This window comes from Mytilus trossulus, chromosome 7 (genome assembly GCF_036588685.1).
Source record: "Mytilus trossulus isolate FHL-02 chromosome 7, PNRI_Mtr1.1.1.hap1, whole genome shotgun sequence".
In the NCBI taxonomy this organism is placed as follows: Eukaryota; Metazoa; Mollusca; class Bivalvia; order Mytilida; family Mytilidae; genus Mytilus; species Mytilus trossulus.
This window is the reverse complement of record NC_086379.1, coordinates 52,412,304-52,434,106: the sequence shown is the minus strand read 5'-3', so window position 1 is coordinate 52,434,106 and position 21,803 is coordinate 52,412,304. Positions and strand designations below refer to the sequence as shown.

The 21,803-nt window shown below is 30.8% G+C and overlaps 1 protein-coding gene across 1 annotated transcript; it reads left to right on the top strand.

The window, feature by feature from the left end:
- Positions 1 to 629: 629 nt before the first annotated feature.
- Positions 630 to 18,219, top strand: LOC134726510 (eukaryotic peptide chain release factor GTP-binding subunit ERF3A-like). Its single transcript, XM_063590916.1, has 14 exons — positions 630 to 950; positions 2,825 to 2,887; positions 3,290 to 3,544; positions 4,679 to 4,712; positions 5,207 to 5,284; positions 7,510 to 7,690; positions 8,049 to 8,203; positions 8,894 to 9,040; positions 11,529 to 11,628; positions 12,387 to 12,467; positions 13,403 to 13,504; positions 15,241 to 15,312; positions 15,891 to 16,152; positions 17,798 to 18,219. Exons 1-14 carry the CDS (start codon positions 761 to 763, stop codon positions 17,839 to 17,841), a joined length of 1,764 nt encoding a protein of 587 aa, XP_063446986.1. The 5' UTR covers positions 630 to 760; the 3' UTR covers positions 17,842 to 18,219.
- Positions 18,220 to 21,803: the final 3,584 nt, after the last annotated feature.

Sequence of the window (21,803 nt, the reverse complement as noted above, 5' to 3'; positions counted from 1 at the left end):
TAGCGTGCTTGCTATTGTTAGGTTAGGTAAACTACTCTCTTTTAAGAGTAGACTAGTCCGACAGAAAACCAACCTATCTGTCTATAGGACTATGCTACTTAACCTGTTACCTTACCTAACAATGACTTCACGGTTCAGCTAGCAAGCAAGATAACAAGCTAACCAAAGATATTACATTAAGCTACACACTCTGATTGAAATCGGCTGTAACGCATGCAGAAAAAATATCTCAAGAACGTCTTGCCTACTCAATCTCATTAAAATATTGATCTCTGATTACGTTATGATATATATACTTCCTAAACTGAAAGGATCCCAACCCCTGTAATCAATAATGATATCAATCCCAACCTTAATCCTTTTTTACAGCTTTTACATTAATGCTAGCAAGACAAATCTTTGTTTGGCTTGCTTGCTTTGCTTGTATCAATGTTTGCTCAAGCATGGCAATTAAGATTGGCGGGGCTTCAGCTTGTATACATCATACTTAAATTTTATTGGACGTTATGTTTGAGGATCTTTGAGGTTAAGGACACTAAATTTTATATATAAAAATAAAAGCTGTAACATAAATTATTTTCGGAAGATTTCCGATGTTGGTTTGTTTTTACTTTTCGAAACGTTTTCTTGATTCAGACTCTCATAACAAGCACTTCCGTGACGTCATATTTACACGCGGTGTTGAAATCTGATTGTTCACCTATTGTGAAACTATTCTTTTTTTAAATCATTTATTAACCTTACATATAGGTAAACCAGAATGGCTTCCGAAAACGGCGGTATAAATGCCCCAGATTCTTGGGACCAAGAAGACCAAGACGACTCCACCTCCGGGGTGTCAAAACCTGCCTCCAGCTTGAAGTTGAATGCGAATGCAGCTGCTTTTGTACCAGGGAAAAACCCATACGCAAACACATTTGTACCGTCATTTGGAAACAAGAATAATCAAGGTAACTTTTCCTGACCCAGTTTGGTCGTTTCAAAATTTTTCTATAAATGACGCCATATGTTTTTTTCTTCTTGAATTGCTGAAATATGACAGTATGTTGATTAATTTGACAATCTTTCTTAATATAAATCAAGTTAGACACTCTGCCCAAATTTTTTTTATAATATATCCAAACTCAAAAGACATAGCTGAACTGTGTCTGTTCCTTCAACAAGTTGTCTGACCAATTATCAGTGGAATGGCTGTTAGATGATCAGTTTCCTAACTGTCTGGACTATCTCATGATTAGAATTTTACTAGAATTTCAGAAGGTATTCAGACGAGACAATTGGAATATACCTGAAAGAGTGCTTATTCGGTTTTTCTTATCCATTCAGGCATTCTTTTTTGTAATAACCAATTATTTCATATTTACTAATTTGACTCATATTCTTGTATTTATATGCATCAGGCAAATGTCTTTCTGAATTACAAGGGGTGGGGGGCTCAGTGACTGAGTGGTCTTAGTAGTTACTACTGTAATCACTAGCCAATCAACAATGAGGTTGTGAGTTTTGAACCTGCTAATGCGGTTGCACTATACTCCCATCTTTAATAATTGACTATGGCTTTCAGTTTTCCCATCAAAGGTCAGTGTTTTTTACTTCAGTACTTGCACTCTGACTTCCTCCACCAGTAGAAACTGACAGCCAAGAAAAAGTCCAAAAGCAGATCTTAAAGTTGGAATTAAAACACAGAAAATCAAATCAAACCTGAATTTAGTTACAAAGACATTAAGAAATAATTAACAATGCTTTGACTAGTTATAAGTTGGGTATCAGCATTTTGTGTAGTCTAGACACTATCAAACATTTCAGTCATTGTTATTTGTCTTATTATAAACAATCAAAATGATCTCAATAGAATTCCAATAATCATACATTGTATATCTAGATGTAAGCATTAATATTAGTACACAGACAAGATTGACCAATTGTGTTGATTTCATGTCATTGATTAAAAAAATATGTAAATCATTGCTTTACCAGTACAATGTATCACAATAATTTTGTGTAGGCAGAATCAATCATTGAAAGGGTTCTTTGTGGTGGCTGTCTTTTCCAGTTTTCAATGTCGTGAATCATTTTAATCATTTTCAGCATCTATTTGATTATGAACAGAAAACAGGTTTTTGCATGAAAAATTTAAATACTGCAAATGTTCAAATACGATTTGAAATTACATGTACCAGAGTTTCAATTACAAAATTTTTTTTTTATCTGATTTTTTTGTGATTAGAAGGGGGTGCTGACAATGTACATGTACTAGTATGAATTATTCAAGGTAGTCTATGGTAACTTAGTCACTAACTCAAAATGGTCTATTGATGTTCTTCGTATTACCTTTGGCATTTCTTTATCTGACTGATGTTTTGGGCAATTTTGGTATAACGTGCACTTTGTAATATTTACACACTGAAGTTCACATTTGTACTACCTTTTTCAAAGTTCTTAAAAACCTCTAATGATATTAATTAAGGGTTTCTCTTAAAATCATACACTTGCCATTGCTTTAATTGGTGAGCTCCAATTTTGTATGCCTTTAGTCTGGTCTGCTTAAATAACATTAACTGTTAAGTTTTGCTATTACTTTTTTGTATTGTGCAACAGAAGATAAAAGAACATAACTTTTGCAACATCAGTTTAAAGAACACACCTTTTGGCTTTGCATGTTGTTGAATAACTTGAATCAGCTGATTCAGAATTTTAATTACATTTACAAGTTGTGTAAAGATATTGAAAGACAGCTGGTGTTTTTGAACTTTTGTTCTTATTGGCATCTTCAATGTATGATCTGCTTACTTCTTAATAAGTATAATACATTTATATTTACTAGCTGTTGAATCAACACCAAACCCAACAGAGAAAGAAGAGGAAGCAATGAATACAAATAATGAAGGTAAATATAATTATGTAGCTTTAATTAGATTAAAGCTTCACAAAGGCTGGATATACACATTATATGCTTGATCTAAGCCAGTTAGTTAATTTCAATGTACATGATGTACATTTGTTGGGAAGCTGAAAATGTATACTATCCTCCAATATTTTAAACAATATATATTAAAAAAATAATAGATATTGAAGCTAGAAAGGAAGACAAATTGAACAGAACAGATATTTTGAACTGGTATTGCCAGTAAATATATGAACAAGTTGTATATCTTTTCTTATTGAACTAAATGGAAAATGATTACTAAAAAATGTGTATCTTTTATGTCCAAAATATAAGCTTTGCCCAGTTGCATTATAGTAAAACTAAGAACAATTCTGTATCAATATAAAATCTTGTATTTCACAGTGGCTGCAAATTGGGAAGGTGAAACAGAAGCACAGCCGGAAAAAGCTGAAATTCCAGAAGAGAAAAAAATTGAAACGACTGATGATGGAGGGGGTGAAGATGATGAAGGGATAGAAGAATTATCTGAGGAGGAAGAATCTGACGAAGAAGATGAAGGGGGGACAACTTCTGTTGTCAAACCCAAGAAAATCATTCAAGAACATGAATCTGGTGAAAAGAAAGATCACGTTAATGTGGTCTTCATTGGTCATGTAGGTCAGTATGTCTAGGAACAAGCCAGACTACAGGTTATTATGTTCTAGGTATTGGTAGCTCTCTTGTCCTAACCAACATAAGACTTAAATGTAAAAAATGACAAGTTTATCTTATTAAGATTGTAATTGTGACCCTGATGAACGTTCGCTGTATAGGCTTTGTATTGGTTAAACTAAATGTTAGAGAAAGGCTGTATTAGACATTGGGTTTAAAGATACTACTCAGAAGATATTCAGGATCATTGAAGACATAAATTTAAGAGGGAAACTTCTGTCTTCAAATTTGTACAGTGATATAAAGTTTGAGTGATTGGTAGAAAAGGGAGTTAAATGATTTTGAATGAGATGTCCATCAATCACACAACAAAAAACAGGGATATCAACAAACTCAAGTCTCCAATGATGAGCAAAACATGAATGTTCTAACATGTATCACAACCATGAATTATAGATATAAAAAGATATCTGTACAATTTTCATATGTTTGCTTAAATTGAGTTATTTATAAAAACTATATATACATGATATATATAAATAGCAAATGTTTGAAATTTGGAAGATTTTCATTTTGTCATAGCCATTCCATTTATATGGATGTGGATGTGTGTATATAGGTACTTAAAATTTCTACTCCCCAAGAAGATACTGGTTGTTGGTAAATTATGGTTGTATGTCCAATTAATGAATGTACCATATAACATTACAAAGTGGAGAGGGGACTCAGTGGCCAAGTGGTCTTAAGTAGTTACTACTGGAATCACTAGCCAGTCAACACTGAGGTTGTGAGTTGGAACCCTGCTCATGCGGTTGCACTTGACTCAAATCTTAATTGACTAGGATTGTAAGTTTTCCTATTGAGGTCAGTGGTTTTTACCTGGCACTCCAGCTTCCTCCACCAATAAAACTGGCCGCCACAAAATAGCTCAAAAGTGGTGCTTAAAAAAGGCGTTCAAACACAAAAAACAAATAAATAATACAATGGTGAAAATGAATAAAAATCAATTCCTATCCTCCCATGTCCATTTCAACAGAATAGCCAGTTGTATTAATATTTAAACTGAAACAAACATGCCAATTTTTTGGAAATAAGCTGTTCTTTTAAATCAGTTATAATGTTTTTCTCTAATTTTTTCAGATGCTGGAAAATCAACTATTGGAGGTCATTTGATGTAAGTTTGATAATCTTGATACCACAGTACAATTCACAAAATTTGTTAAGTAAAAAAAAAGTACTTTGAGTGTCAAATTAACCCTGAAATAAATTGTATATATATTCAATAATCTATGACAATTTTCTTAAATTTTATTATCAAGTTTAACTTTGGTAACAGAGTGTTGTCTTTTTACTGGGGAAACTTGTGTGCATGTTGTATTTGTATAAATTGCCTTCTGTTAAGCCACACAAGTTAATTGGTCTAGATATCTATGTGGTCTATATCTACCAGTGACCACAAACATTAAACACTCATACTTAAATAGGTACACAGTTTTACAATTCTTATATAATTTTATGAATTGTTCATCCTTTGAATGAGATACGCATCTGCCTCATATTTTATTTTATTTCAGTATATGAACAAGAAATCATTTAACAGTTGAAACAGTTAATTAATCTCAGAAGTTTTTACTAAAATGTATATATATATCAAATAAATATTTATAGGTATTTGACTGGAATGGTTGATAAAAGAACTCTGGAAAAATATGAAAGGGAAGCAAAGGAGAAAAACAGAGAAACATGGTTTGTACAAAAAATTACTATTAATGATAGATTCTCATAAAACATGACATTCAGTTGTTGCTAAAATAAACACTGAAATTTTGATATGAACAACATGTGTCTACAAAAATATGGTATGATTATAAATTATGTTTTGCCTGCAATATTGCTGATAGTTTTCTGGGGTAGTCACTTGTATAAAGCTTTATATTTCAGGTAACACTAGACTAAATTATATATGAATTTTATTTGGAACCTTAGTATCAGTACTATAAATTATCAATTTGAAACAAGTTGATTAAAGTTCTTTTGTTTAAAATATTATTATTGAAATAATTTTTATTTGTTAGAGCTTAAATTTACACAATCATGTTGATTTATTATTTACATCACAAAATTCTTAATGTCAAAAATACTTTATATGTTACAGCTAATACATTAATGCTAGCAAGACAAATCTTTGTTTGGCTTGCTTGCTTTGCTTGTATCAATGTTTGCTCAAGCATGGCAATTAAGATAGGCGGGGCTTCAGCTTGTATACGTCATACTAAAATTTTATTGGACAGTTATTGAAGTTAAGGACACTAAGTTTTAAACATCACAGGATGACAAATATAAAGCGCAATCGTAGAAATGGAAGCCAAAAAAAAATGTATTTGTTTTTTCTCGAAGATATGCATTTTCATCATCCAACTGAAAAGACTGTCGTCAAGTACTTTTAGAAAAGCAAAATAACTATTCGAACACACCTACTCTGATTTAGTGATTCATTACATAGGTATTTCAATTGACCCATATATTTCATCTTTTAGTACTGTGATTTTTTTATGTTATAAATTCAACCTGTAGTTTTGCTATATAAAAATGATAGAACCTGAAGCGAGATGATGTATCAAATATTCTTTCTTTGTACGTTTTCAACACAAAATATTCATTTCTAAAACACCCTAATAAAGAAGGTGCACTTGAATTTCTAATAAAAGGGATAAATTAATTAGGGGGGATGACTTAATTATTTTATTTGTTATGTCTATTGTTATTGAATACTGCGCACTTTGGATTATTTTTTGCTTGTAGAGCTTCAAACTGATTATTCTTTGTTTATAGAGAAGGCGATAAGTGTTTTCTGTTATATTTACTTTAATAAGAAATTTTTTAAAAGTGAATAGAAACAAATAAAATAACAATTTTCTTTTCAAATACGAGTGTTTTATTGTAAAAAAAAACAACCATTTGCATAAGTTTTTAATTTATCTATTACATAGTTAAGTAGAACAGTTAGATATCAAGTCGACGACATGGTTATCTATCAAGTTGGGTGAAGAAAATTCTTCCCTTTTTTTTTTTTAAATTAATACAGACGGATAACATATCAATCTATAAGTTTACTTATTTCCGTGTCTGTCCTCCAATTACGTGACTTAAGAAAAAAAAAATGAAAAATTGAAAACAATTGTATCAAAAAGAGAAAATCGAGCGAACCTTCTTATGTTAGGGTGAGTTTGAGATGAATAATTTGTCTAAAAAACCGCACAAAGGAAGAACATTTGATACATCATCTCGCTTCAGATTCTATCTTTTTATATAGCAAAACTACAGGTTGACTTTATAACATAAAAAAATCACAGAACTAAAAGATGAAATATATGGGTCAATTGAAATACCTATGTAATGAATCACTAAATCAGAGTAGGTGTGTTCGAATAGTTATTTTGCTCTTCTAAAAGTACTTGACGACAGTCTTTTCAGTTGGATGATGAAAATGCATATCTTCGAGAAATTAAAAACAAATACATTTTTTTGGCTTCCATTTCTACGATTGCGCTTTATATTTGTCATCATGTGATGTTTAAAATTTAGTGTCTGTCCAATAAAATTTTAGTATGACGTATACAAGCTGAAGCCCCGCCTATCTTAATTGCCATGCTTGAGCAAACATTGATACAAGCAAAGCAAGCAAGCCAAACAAAGATTTGTCTTGCTAGCATTAATGTATTAGCTGTAAGAGAATATTTTCAAAGCAGGCGTTTTGTGTGTTGAGATGAACAAAATAAAGGTGCAAGTTCCTATTATGAGCACACCTAGGTTTTTGATCCATATATCTTTGTTAATAAAGTGTAATTATTAAAAAAATGGTGATTATTGAACAGTTGTCAGATGAGTTATAAAAATCATTCTATGTAAAGTTACCTTTATGTCTAAATACAGATTGAATACATATGTATGATTTATTTTAATCTTTACAGGTATCTGTCGTGGGCTTTAGACACAAATTCAGAAGAGAGAGAGAAAGGAAAAACAGTTGAAGTAGGCAGGGCATACTTTGAGACAGAGAAAAAACATTTTACTATACTAGATGCTCCCGGCCATAAATGTTTTGTTCCTAACATGATTGGTGGAGCTTCTCAAGCAGACTTAGCAGTATTGGTATGTTCTGCTTCTTTATATTAAACTTTTGAAAGATTAAATTTGTTAAAATATCATTACTCAAGATACAAGTATTCATTTGTAATGATATCTGTGTAAATGAATCTTTTTGACCACATCTGCTAGAAAATACAGCATATTTATAGCTTCTTTATTTGATACAACAATCATTGGCTGTTCCTTTTTTACAACCGCAAAAAAATTTTCTATGTGACAGTGAGTGTTGCTTCACCTTGACAAATGTTGTTTCCTTCATTGATTTTTGTTAAGAACTAAAAACAATGCTTGGCATCCTTGCTTCAAAGATCATGTAAAAAAATGTTCATGAAATATGCATTTAGAAATTCTATAATTTTAGGTAATATCAGCAAGAAGAGGTGAATTTGAGACAGGATTCGAGAAAGGGGGACAAACAAGAGAACATGCCATGTTGGTAAAAACAGCTGGAGTAAAATTTTTGATAGTTGTGATAAATAAAATGGATGACCCAACGGTCTTGTGGGCAGAGGAAAGGTAAACAATGTTATTTATATGTATACATATATGAGTTCCAAACCACTTTATATAAGAATACGGAGATATGATATGATTGCCAATGAGACAACCATCCACTAAAGTTCAAATAAAGCGGATGTCAGCAATTATATGCACCTGTACAGCCTTCAAAATAAGAAAAACCCATACTGCATAGTCAGCTATAAAAGGCTTAAAATAAAAGATTTGAAACAAATGGTGTATTTTACAACAAAACAAATTATTGGAAAAAAAATGACAATGTGGCTGTGTTAACTAGTTTGCTAGCCCCAAACCTTCCACCTAACCTTGTACAGTGGCTTATCAGTACAACATAAGAACAAACTTTAAAAATCAGTTGAAAATATTTCAATTATCAGATTGATCCAAAGCTGAAAACATCTAACGAAAGCACAGACTCGTAAAGAAGGTGTATTGTTCATTTAGTACTGTTGGAGTACCTGTTGTAGTGTTTTGGTTTATGAAGAAATAAGATTCAATTCAAGGCTTCACAAATATAATTTCTTTTTCTTTTGATTTGCTCTCTCTTTTCTAAAAATTCTTGATTTATTTTAAAAAACCAAAAATGTATTGGTTCTTTCATGTATTGATTTGTTGACTAAAATTACTATTGAATGTATTTGATTATACATATTTTCATAGTTTGTTACTAAGATATCGTTATTTTAGATATAATGAGTGTAAAGAGAAATTGATACCTTATTTACGGAAGGTTGGATTTAACCCAAAGACAGATATACATTTTATGCCAGTGTCTGGTATGACAGGAGCATTCCTTAGGGATATACCAGATGAAAGTATGTGTCCATGGTACAGGTAAGTGACACTGAGAAAAGTTGCTTGATTACTTAAAAGTCATTTGATTTTGGGAAGAAACTTTTTTTGTAGAACACATGTACATTGTTATATTTTCATTTTACATTTGACTTCAGAGTTTATATTTTTTTAACAGATTACCTACATTCCGGTACTTAGTAAATTAAGAGGAACTAATAGAAGTCAAATCAAGCTATCAATCAGAGCATATTTTTTTTCCGGGGGGGGGGGGGGGGGGGGGGGGATAATTGTTTGATGTGTTTTCCCCCAAATTCTGCATATTGTTAGCTTCTCTCATTTAGTTTCTCTTTTTTCAATTTTGAACCTTTGAAATAAAACTTTATCAGTTGTAAATACTAGCTTGTTACTTGACTGGCAGAATCTCATTTACATAGACAGCTTTTCATTATCTTTTGATTTGTACTCTATAAGGTAATTTAATTGGATCATCAAATATAAAACTTGAAACTGAAACCCACATTGTCTAGCATGCTAAATTTTAAGCATAGTATCTATGATGAGTTTATTTACATACACATAGTTTTTATACGACCGCAAAATTTGAAAAAAATTTCGTCGTATATTGCTATCACGTTGGCGTCGTCATCCGAATACTTTTAGTTTTCGCACTCTAACTTTAGTAAAATGGAATAGAAATCTATGAAATTTTAACACAAGGTTTATGACCACAAAAGAAAGGTTGGTATTGATTTTGGGAGTTTTGGTCCCAACTTTTTAGGAATAAGGGGCCAAAAAGGGCCCAAATAAGCATTTTCTTGGTTTTCGCACTATAACTTTAGTTTAAGTTAAAAGAAATCTATGAAATTTTGACACCAGGTTTATGACCACAAAAGAAAGGTTGGGATTGATTTTGGGAGTTTTAGTTTCAACAGTTTAGGAATTAGGGGCCAAAAAGGGCCCAAATAAGCATTATTCTTGGTTTTCACACAATAACGTTAGTTTAAGTAAATAGAAATCAATGAAATTTAAACACAATGTTTATGACCACAAAAGGAAGGTTGGTATTGATTTTGGGAGTTTAGGTCCCAACAGTTTAGGAATAAGGGGCCCAAAGGGTCCAAAATATAACTTTGTTTGATTTCATCAAAATTGAATAATTGGGGTTCTTTGATATGCCGAATCTAACTGTGTATGTAGATTCTTAACTTTTGGTCCCGTTTTCAAATTGGTCTACATTAAGGTCCAAAGGGTCCAAAATTAAACTTAGTTTGATTTTGACAAAAAATGAATCGGTTGGTTTCTTTGATATGCTGAATCTAAAAATGTACTTAGATTCTTGATTATTGGCCCAGTTTTCAAGTTGGTCCAAATCAGTGTCCAAAATTAAACTTTGTTGGATTTCATCAAAAATTGAATAAATGGGGTTCTTTGATATGCCAAATCTAACTGTGTATGTAGATTCTTCATTTTTGGTCCTGTTTTCATATTGGTCTACATTAAAATCCAAAGGGTCCAAAATTAAACTTAGTTTGATTTTAACAAAAATTGAAATCTTGGGGTTCTTTGATATGCTGAATCCAAACATGTACTTAGATTTTTGATTATGGGCCCAGTTTTCAAGTTGGTCCAAATCAGGATCTAAAATTATTATATTAAGTATTGTGCAATAGCAAGTCTTTTCAATTGCACAGTATTGCACAATGGCAAGAAATATCTAATTGCACAATATTGTGAAATAGCAATTTGTTTTTTAAATTAGAGTTATCTTTCTTTGTCCAGAATAGTAAGCAAGAAATATCTAATAGCACAATATTGTGCAATAGCAAGATTTTTTTTTAATTGGAGTTATCTTTCTTTGTCCAGAATCAACTTAAATCTTTGTTATATATAATATACAATGTATATTCACTTTTTACTACCAACTGATAAATTAAAATAATCTTTACCATTCAGTGATGACAAGCAGTTTTTTTACATCTTAATATTTTATGATGTATTTAAATGAGTAGTTATTGTTGCATTAGACTCCATTAGAAATTTTAATTGAGATTAGTTTTGGAATAAGGGAAAGGGGGATGTGATTAAAAAAAATGGGTTCAATTTTTCTCATTTGAAATTTCATAAATAAATAGAAAATTTCTTTAGAAAACATTTTTTTGAGAGGATTAATATTCAACAGCATAGTGAATTGCTCTAAGAGAAAACAAAAATTTTAAGTTCATTAGAACACATTCATTCTGTGTCAGAAACCTATGCTGTGTCAACTATTTAATCACAATCCAAATTTAGAGCTGAATCCAGCTTGAATGTTGTGTCCATACTTGCCCCAACCGTTCAGGGTTCAACCTCTGTGGTCGTATAAAGCTACGCCCTGCGGAGCATCTGGTTATATGTCTAGAGGCATATGTCAGCAATTCCTTCTCTTAAAAAATGGTGACGTGTATGTCCAAATAAGTTTAGTTTTGTCTTTATTCTGTGACATGTGTCTTCCCAGCCCTCCTTTAAATCTGCTATGGTCTTATTGTAGGGGTCCAGCATTTATAGAATATATTGACCAGTTGAATCTATCGAGTAGCAGTGAAGATATTGATAAACCAGTAAGGATGCCTATAGTTGACAGATATAAGGTATGTTTTTCATATATTTGCTTTTTATGCCCCACCTACGATAGTAGAGTGGCATTATGTTTTCTGGTCTGCGTCCGTTCGTCTGTTTGTTCGTTCGTCCATCCGTCTATCCCGCTTCAGGTTAAAGTTTTTGGTCAAGGTAGTTTTTGATGAAGTTGAAGTCCAAGCAACTTGAAACTTAGTACACATGTTCCCTTTGATATTATCTTTCTAATTTTAATGCCTAATTATATTTTTTATCCAATTTTACGGTCCATTGAACATGGAAAATGATAGTGCGAGTGGGGCATCAGTGTACTTTAAACACATTTTTGTTTAAAAGTTCATTTTCTTCAAAAATAATCATTCAATAAAATACCAGTGTTTCATGCTGTGAGGTTGATATTGTTTATACAGTTATTTGGTTCGTTAAATCTTACCTAAGACTGTGATGTACTTTGGTGAGGTTAAAGGGTATATGGTTCTTAGCTCCTTTTGACATCTGTCATATTGTTAATGACAACATTCAGTTATCTTCCATGATGTCATGAGTGATGAAAGAACCCAACTTAGTTGATATGAACTTCTTATTATATTGCCAATTTGTTTAAACAAAATAAATTATTAAGTTGAAAATTTATGTTGTTTAGCTTGTTTATAAATGTGAGAATTATAAGTGATGAATGAGAATCAAGTTGCATTTAAATTTATCATTATAATTTTCTAAAGTTTAACTTTTTGCATTTATAAGAATTTGATTTGTATTGATTGTTTTTCAGGACATGGGAACCATTTTACTTGGAAAATTAGAAACGGGTACAATCGCCAAGAACCAAACACTAACTATAATGCCTAATAAGGTAATATGTTATTCTGTAATAATGCCTAATAAGTAATATGTTATTCTGTAATAATGCCTAATAAGGTAATATGTTATTCTGTAATAATGCCTAATAAGGTAATATGTTATTCTGTAATAATGCCTAATAAGGTAATATGTTATTCTGTAATCATGTCTAATAAGGTAATATGTTATTCTGTAATAATGCCTAATAAGGTAATATGTTATTCTGTAATAATGCCTAATAAGGTAATATGTTATTCTGTAATCATGCCTAATAAGGTAATATGTTATTCTGTAATAATGCCTAATAAGGTAATATGTTATTCTGTAATCATGTCTAATGAGGTAATATGTTATTCTGTAATCATGTCTAATGAGGTAATATGTTATTCTGTAATAATGCCTAATAAGGTAATATGTTATTCTGTAATCATGTCTAATGAGGTAATATGTTATTCTGTAATAATGCCTAATAAGGTAATATGTTATTCTGTAATCATGTCTAATGAGGTAATATGTTATTCTGTAATGAGAATCGTCTTGCATATCTAACATGTCTAAGTAAGAAGTTATGTTCCTATCTAGGTATGGCATGAAGGTTTCTTTAATCAGTAAGTGAATAATAAGAATACGATGGAATTGGAAAAGTTAATTAACCATAAACTGAAAAGTGATTTGAACTATTTGAGTGTAAACACTATAGAATTTTTGTATTTACCAATGTAGAAACTAGAAAGCCTACCCATTGCTCAACATAACCAAGAATTCACTATCCTACAAATTTCAATATTGAAAATGTTGTATATAATAAAAAGACATATCCTAATTACAAAAATAGTCAAAATCCTACAACTTGGCTTAATTAGTCAGTAATGAAAATGAATGATTACCCATTCTATTGGCAGCTTATTTTGATTAAGACTAACTATATATGTTCAAATTGAATTTCAGCAAAATGTAAAAGTAATGCAGATGTGGTCTGATGATATTGAAACAGACTTTGCAAACCCTGGGGAAAATCTCAAAATCAAAGTTTCTGGAGTAGAGGAAGAGGTAAGATAACAACAGGGATTGAACATATTTCATTTCTGAGATTGTAGGAAGAGATAAAATACCCATGCAGAAATACATACTGCTGTTAATAATATATAGCTTCCCTTTATTATACCCCCCCCCCCCTTTATACCCCCGCTTTAAAAAAGGGGGGGTATACTGTTTTACCTCTGTCTGTCCGTCAGTCAGTCTGTCCCATGAAACTTTCGTCACATTTTTCTCAGGAACTACAATACAAGGATTTCTGAAATTTGGTTTCAGGGTTTATCTAAGTCAGCTATACTGTGTGATGCGTTTTCAGATTGATCACTTGACAACTTCCTGTTTACCGAACACTTGTATGATTTTACACATGATAGCCAAGTTGAAAATTTTCGTCACATTTTTCTCACGAACTACAATTCAAGGATTTCTGAAATTTGGTTTCTGGGTTTATCTAAGTCAGCTATACTGTGTGATGCGTTTTCAGATTGATCACTTGACAACTTCCTGTTTACCGAACACTTGTATTATTTTACACATGATAGCCAAGTTGAAAATTTTCGTCACATTTTTCTCATGAACTACAATACAAGGATTTCTGAAATTTGGTTTCAGGATTTATATAAGTCAGCTATACCTTGTGATGCGTTTTCAGATTCTTTACTCGACAACTTCCTGTTTACCGAACACTTGCATATTTTTACACTATTAATATTATCCACTTGCGGCGGGGGTATCATCAGTGAGCAGTAGCTCGCAGTTTCACTTGTTTGGTTATGATAATGAAAGGAAGGGAATGCATATAATGCCAAAATTAATTATTTCTTGGCTGTAAGATGTTACAAAAAGTTTACTTGTCACATGAATTAAAATATTTCAGTCATATTAGAAGAATAAAATAATAGATATTAGGATAACCTTATTATCTACATGGTCTACAACTGTATTGAACATTGTAATCTATTGATGTAAATATTAAATCATTTAATTTGATAATATTAAATAATATATATTTTTGTGAAAAAGTAAAACCAAAAGAAATATTTTGTCACAATACAAATTAACACTTATATTACAGTTCTTCTAGAAAAGCATGCAAAACAAAACATTGATCAACTTGCTTGCTATGTTTGCTTGGTTGTTTGCAAACAATAGGTAGGCAGAGTTTCAATCTGTTTTTTTTCTCTCCATATATACTGGGATTTGATTGAACAATAAGTCAGTTAGAATTGACATGAAATGAATTTAATGTTTATTGTCCAATCAAATTCCAGTAAAAAGTAAACAGACTGAAATAGACTTTCCACCTGTTGTTTACAAACATCCAAACAAATATAGCAAGCAAGTTAATCAATGATTTGTTTTGCATGCTTTTTTAGAAGTGCTGTAAGTAAAGTTTATGTTGTGAATTGTATTGACCCTGTCTAGTCACTTTTGTAAACTGGTGTTGTTTTGCTGTTTCATAATTTCATGAAAAAAAGAAAGTACATTCATCCAAAGAAACTGCCACAACAGGCATGATTCAAATATATTGCATAGATAAAACCAACTGGGTTTAGATTATATGTTAACTATTGGTTCATTTATCAAAACTAACAACAGACATCCGCCATAATCAAGGATCTGGAGTAACTTCACTATAAATTAAAATGATATGATCCATTCCATGATTTCAAGAAGATCTAGGTTATCACATTTTAACTTGTTATAATAGATGAATTTTATCTATATGTTTATCTTGTATATTTTAATAGGATATAACTGGTGGTTTTGTGTTGTGTTCGCCTGAAAATTTATGTCATACAGGAAAATTGTTTGATGCTCAGGTAAGGAATAATATATAATTAAATTAAGAGAGATTTTTAAGTGTCAGGATGATTGTTTTAATTAGTCCCCTTATGACAGAGTTATGGTCCTTGGACTTGGAGAAAAATCACTCAAATATCAAATCAGTTTTCCACCTTTTTTCCATCATGTTTGAAGATATTGATGTGATGTTTGTTTAATATTTTACACTAGGACAAATTTTAGATCAACTTAGCATTTTGATCCAGGTCAATGAACTTTTAACCGTTATGTGACTATATATTGCCATGTAACATTTGTAATGCTCTCAGAATGCTTGTTTCATATACACATTATAATGAATGTATCTTCAAACTTGATTTTGTTTTGCTTTAAAGTAATATCTGAAAAATATATAATATATTTCAGCTCATTTCAAACTTTATGCTTGATAAGTTTCTTGTCTAAAAAGTATGTAAGTTGTATATGTTCACAAAATAAATTCTGATATCAGAAGTTTAATTTTTGCATCATGATACTTTTTATTTTCAAATCAAATATATTCCTGATAATTTTGTTTTATAAGTATGAACTGATAATATATACTTTTGTGTTCCAGATTGTTATTTTAGAACACAAATCTATTATTTGTGCGGGATACAGTGCAGTTTTACATTTACATACATCTTCAGAGGAAGTAACGATCAAGGCATTATTGTGTATAATAGACAAAAAAACTGGAGAAAAAACTCAAATAAAACCCCGATTTGTTAGACAGGATCAGTTAGCTATAGCAAGAATGGAAGTGAATGGAGGTTTAATCTGTCTAGAAACTTTCAAAGACTTCCCACAAATGGGACGATTTACACTTCGAGATGAGGGTAAGTTCATCTAGAAAAAATATTCCTCCCCTCTTAAAAAACAGTCGCTATGTGATAATTCTGATTTGATGTTCCAATATATGGAGAAGTTGTTGAAAAAGCCATTTTTATACGCCCGGAACGGGACATATTATGGTATACTGTTGTCCGTCCGTCTGTCTGTCCGTCTGTCTGTCCGTCCGTCGTCCACACTTCGGACAATAACTCAAAAACACCTTCACCAAATTCCATGAAACTTAAGTGAATTGTTTATATCTAATGACTTAAGCTCCCTTTCGTTTTTTTTTTTATTTCAGATTTTAAGTTTTGGATTTATGGGGCTGTATTCATAAAAAAAGGGGGAATTTTCAACACTTTGGACAATAACTCGAAAAGGCTTTCACCAATGTCCATGAAACTTTGGTGAATTGTTTTATATCTATTGACTTAAGCTCCCTTTCCTTTTTTTTTAATTTCAGATTTTAAGTTTTGGATTTATGGGGCTTTATTCATAAATAAAGGGGGATTTTTAATACTTTGGACAATTACTCAAAAAGGCTTTCACCAATGTCCATGAAACTTTGGTGAATTGTTTATATCTATTGATGTAAGCTCCCTTTCAATTTTTATAAATTTCAGATTTTAAGTTTTGGATTTATGGGGCTTTATTCATAAAAAAGGGGGGGTTTTCAACACTTCGGACAATAACTCAAAAAAGGCTTTCACCAATGTCCATGAAACTTTGGTGAATTGTTGATATCTATTGATGTAAGCTCCCTTTCGTTTTTTTTTTAATTTCAGATTGTAAGTTTTGGATTTATGGGGCTTTATTCATAAATAAAGGGGGATTTTTAACACTTTGGACAATTACTCAAAAAGGCTTTCACCAATATCCATGAAACTTTGGTGAATTGTTTATATCTATTAATGTAAGCTCCCTTTCAATTTTTATAAATTTCAGATTTTACATTTCCATGTTATGAATTTTTATGCTTAAAAAAGGGGGGATTTTTCCAATTTTGGGACAATAACTAACACTTTCACAAAATTTAATGTATGGATAAAAAATTAAGAAAACAAACTTAGTTAAATTTGAGGTAGCCTTAATAGTGCCAATTTTTTTGTGCATTTTTATTATTTATTTGGGGGCAGCCCTTTATTAGGGTGTGTTTAAAAAAAATTACCTCCTCATTTAAACAATGATATAATTGCATGAACAAAATAAAGTTTCCACTGTTTATAAATAAGATTTACAAGGGATTGTTTGGACATTTACTGTAAATACAAATCTCAAGGTTAAAACCACAAAAAAGATATTTACTCGTGGGCTCTATGGTACAGTAGTTTTGTAAAGCTTCATCTTAACACAATTGAGAAAGGAAATGGGGGAATGTGTCAAAGCGACAACAACCAGACCATAGAGCAGACAACAGCCGAAGGCCATCAATGGGTCGTCAATGTCTTCATCTTAAGAATGTTTAAGGGTTGAACTCAGGTGCCCTTGTAGAGGTAGCAGTACCTGTTTCACCAGTGACACTTTAAATTTGCTTTGTTCCGCATTATTTACCTTTAAAGACTACTTGAAGTGCAATAATCCATTCAATAATGTTGTTATTTTGTGAATAATTGTATTAAGATTTTAATGTTTGTTTTGTTGTTTTTTCAGGTAAAACGATTGGAATTGGAAAGGTGCTGAAAGTTTTAGATTAAATAAACCATAAATTCCACACCACCTGTTAGTATGCAAAATACACATATCTGGATGCCACTAAACAGGTTTTGGTGCCACTTATTTGTCAAATTTAATGCTTATATTTCAGCTAAATTTATGTCACAGTGAAGTAAAATAAAGTAGTTTCTTGTATCATGTAAGAAATGTAACATTTGATAACCAAAATTTTCGATGAGGACCAAATTAATTTGTACAACTGATATTAGTACTCTAAAAAAGAAAGGACTATTATTTTGTTTGGTATTAGTTTTTGTAGGTGAAGGACGTCTATGATTTAAGTGTTAAAGAATACTGTAGGCTTGTATGGAATATTTGCAGAATCAAATATACAAAAAAAAAACCTTTTTTCTGCCATCCACCAAAACTAGTACCCACTAAAATAATATATAACCATAGGATACACTTTTGGAAAAATATGTTACTCAGAAAGAAAAAAGTTGTCTTCAAATATTGGTATCTACAATTAATAATGCCTTCTGTGACCGTATGGCTGTGTTGCATGGATTACATAATTTACAAATGATTGTATCGTAGATGCAAGACATTACTTATATATCTACTGTAAATTGGGAACCTTTATTTGACTTTACTAATTCTAGATGGTCTTTCAGTCTTTAATGTGACATTGAGGTTGTTTCTAACTAATGTTCTTACTTACAAGTGCTGTGTGATGAGAGAAGTTAGAGATGTGGTGATGATTGCGAAAACTTTGTTCAAGTCTACTTTTAATGCAACTTGAGAGGATTCAGACAATTTTTGCTGTAAACCAGTAATATGTAAATGATGTACAAATAGTGCTGAAAGATTTTGTTAATTTAGTTACTTTGTTATTTTACCAGAGAATATGATACATGTATTTATGATTATGTAGTTTGCTCACCGAGCCAAACAAGGTCTGTTTCTGCTATTGCAATTAACTGTCTGTCTGTCAACGATATGACTTTTCATCAACTTAGCTATTCAGTTACAAAGTAAATTACAACGATTCTTGTGATGTCTACTTTCTTAACTACATATGATATGTCCATTGACTTGCTTGAATGGAAAATTTTACATGGATGACACTTAAGTTTCATTTTCACATGATTTAACACCAAGTTTTATTTATATTTGATTGTAACAATTTTTTTTTCCATTCACAGTGGATATCTTTAATCTATATTCATTGAGATTTATTTAAAAAAATAAAAAAAATAGAGAATACCAGTCATTCAGCCAATTTCAGATTCTTGTCTCAGTTTGAGAATTATTGCAAAGGTTTATGTTATTTTGAATTGTTGAGAAACAAAGCTCCATATGAAACAAATGGACAATTTATTTTTTTTCAAATTAAGACAGGAAAATAAAGCATTCTTTCCAACCTTGTTGAGAATATTTGCATTCATTTTATTTTTTTGGGGTGATTTTGTTCTATAGTAGACAACATATTTAAATGTCAAATATTATTTTTGATACAGGCAACAGCCTTGTACTCAACCAAAAGATGAGAGATTATCTCCCTTATATCAGTACATCTACAAATTTATTCTGTTTAAAGGTTGTTCCTGTTCAATATTTCGATGAGTATACCAAAAAGAAATTTTTGATGTGATTTTTTCATAGAACCATGAATTGTATCTATTTCAGAATTAGATTATGCTGTAAAAATTGAATAATTGTATATTGAAAAGTGTAACTGCTTCTTTAAAACAACATACTTCACTTTTAAAAATAAAACTAAGAAGTTGGTTGTCATTCTTACTAGGGCCAGTTATGTTGAAATTCTTTTGTCCATTATATTGCATTTTATCTTTATCTGGATTTCATATATTTCTCATTGGTAATTTTTACTGGTTTTCATTCATGATGCTGCTTAAACGTAAAAAAATCATAGTATTTTACTCAGTAATGGATTCCAGCTTATGTTTGCATTGATTTATTAAGATAGTAAATATAAATTATCACTAGTATATGCACTGTCGATTCTTTTATTTTCAAGGATACCAATGTTCTTGGATTGAGATACCAGATTTCATTGTTTTAACAAATTGTGTTGATCAGTTACTTTCGTGCTTCACCGATACCCATGAAATCAAGACAATAAGGACCCTAGGAATATTTATGAATCCTTAGTATGAAAGAATTTTATGTTATTTTTGTCATGACTTTTGTTTAATGAGCAGAGTCTTGCCTTGTATGTGTCATTGCACTTGTAATTGTTATTGGATTTCTCATAGACATGCTTAAAAAACCCAGCAATCCTCCTGAGAATTATTTTTTTGGAATAACCATTACAAATCTTGATTTGTTTCTGTAACAAAGCTTTAAACACAATTCTTTGAAGTTCCTAGAAGTAATCTTTTATATGACTTGAAATATTTGCATGTCAAAAATCTTAATTACACACAATTAAAAGCGAATAAGTGTAAAATGTATGTAGCTGTGCTAGTGCTGTGTAAATGGAGTGCTTTGAATTGTGATTTTTTTCTGTCTTTTTAAAAAAAAATATAAAGCATACCTTCATCCTAAACGAAATAGATTAGATCTATTAAAACTTTCTGGATAATTTGTTTCTATTATAGAGTTGTTTTGTTCATACATACTCATTAATTATATTGATATATGTAAGATATTTTGTATAAATAAACCAAGCATTTTGTTTTCAATTTTAATGTGTTTTATTGTCATGATTTATTTGTAATGTGATGGGGTTTATTTTAAGCTCTCCTGGTTCATATAGTCAGCGAGAGTGATGTCATCCTTTGTTCAATAACTGGAAGTCAGAGCTAAATCAGAAAGCAAACATTGCATTCTACATTAACTAGAATAAAAAAATTAAAAAACGTGTAGTGATAGTTTGTATAACCTTTACAAAAAGTTACATTTGATGCAGATTAGATTCACAGAAGCAAATCCATTGGACTTAAATAAAAAGGATAGAATAAATTCATTAGAGGCAGAAATATTTTGATTATTGTCTGAATAAACCTGTGGTTTTAGAATAAAAAAAAGATGTCTTCAGCACATACTCCTTTGCAAGATCCCAAGGTTTTCTGTTTTTTATAAAGGAACAGTCAGCAATTTTGTAGTCCTGAATTTTCCCACCCCATATAAAGAAATGTAAGGTATTTTTGTGTTTGGTAAATTTTTGTTTTCCAGATCTGTTTTTCTAAAAGAATTTAAAAATGATTTAAACTTGTTTTTACAGTAAATTCCTGTTTACTTAAATGTATAAACTTTGTTTTTTTTTTGTATATGAAATAAGAAAAGTTGAATGCTTTATTATGATAAATGAATACTTTGTCTAAAATTCAAAAGACAGGAAATGCACCAAATGTCTTTAAATTGTAAAACAATATGGAGATAATAATAGCTTGTATAAATGATATTTTATTTATGATAATTTGTTTACACATTTATTGATTCAAAAGATGTCACAGTTATGAAATTAACTGAATAAACATATGAAAGATCTTTAACACCGTGTTTACTTGTTATTAAAGCCAGGAAAGGATACAAAAGTCATGATTGGAAAGCATCCTTAATTTTACAGACTCCATCACAAGTTGGTTGACTGTTTTGAAATATCTGTTTCACAGATGATAGCAGATATATTTCTAATGTCCTAACTACAATCCTGTCCCCTTTTAACCATTGTGACCTACATATTAAGACTTGTTACAGAGTTGGTACTAACATGAGCAACACAACGGGTGCCACACATGGAGCAGGATGAGTAAATGATTGTCAAGTATGTTTTTCACAGTTTTAGCTATAATTGTTGTTGAGTTGTAGACCTTTCAATAACCAAAAGTGGTACTTAAAGCGTTGTACAAATAACTTTATAACGTTTTGACAAAATCTTTTCAAATTGTTGAGTTTTTAGACGTTTAGTACGACCGCAAACAATTTTTTGGGTTCATATAATGCTTTGATATAATTGTCATCTTCAGTTTAAGTG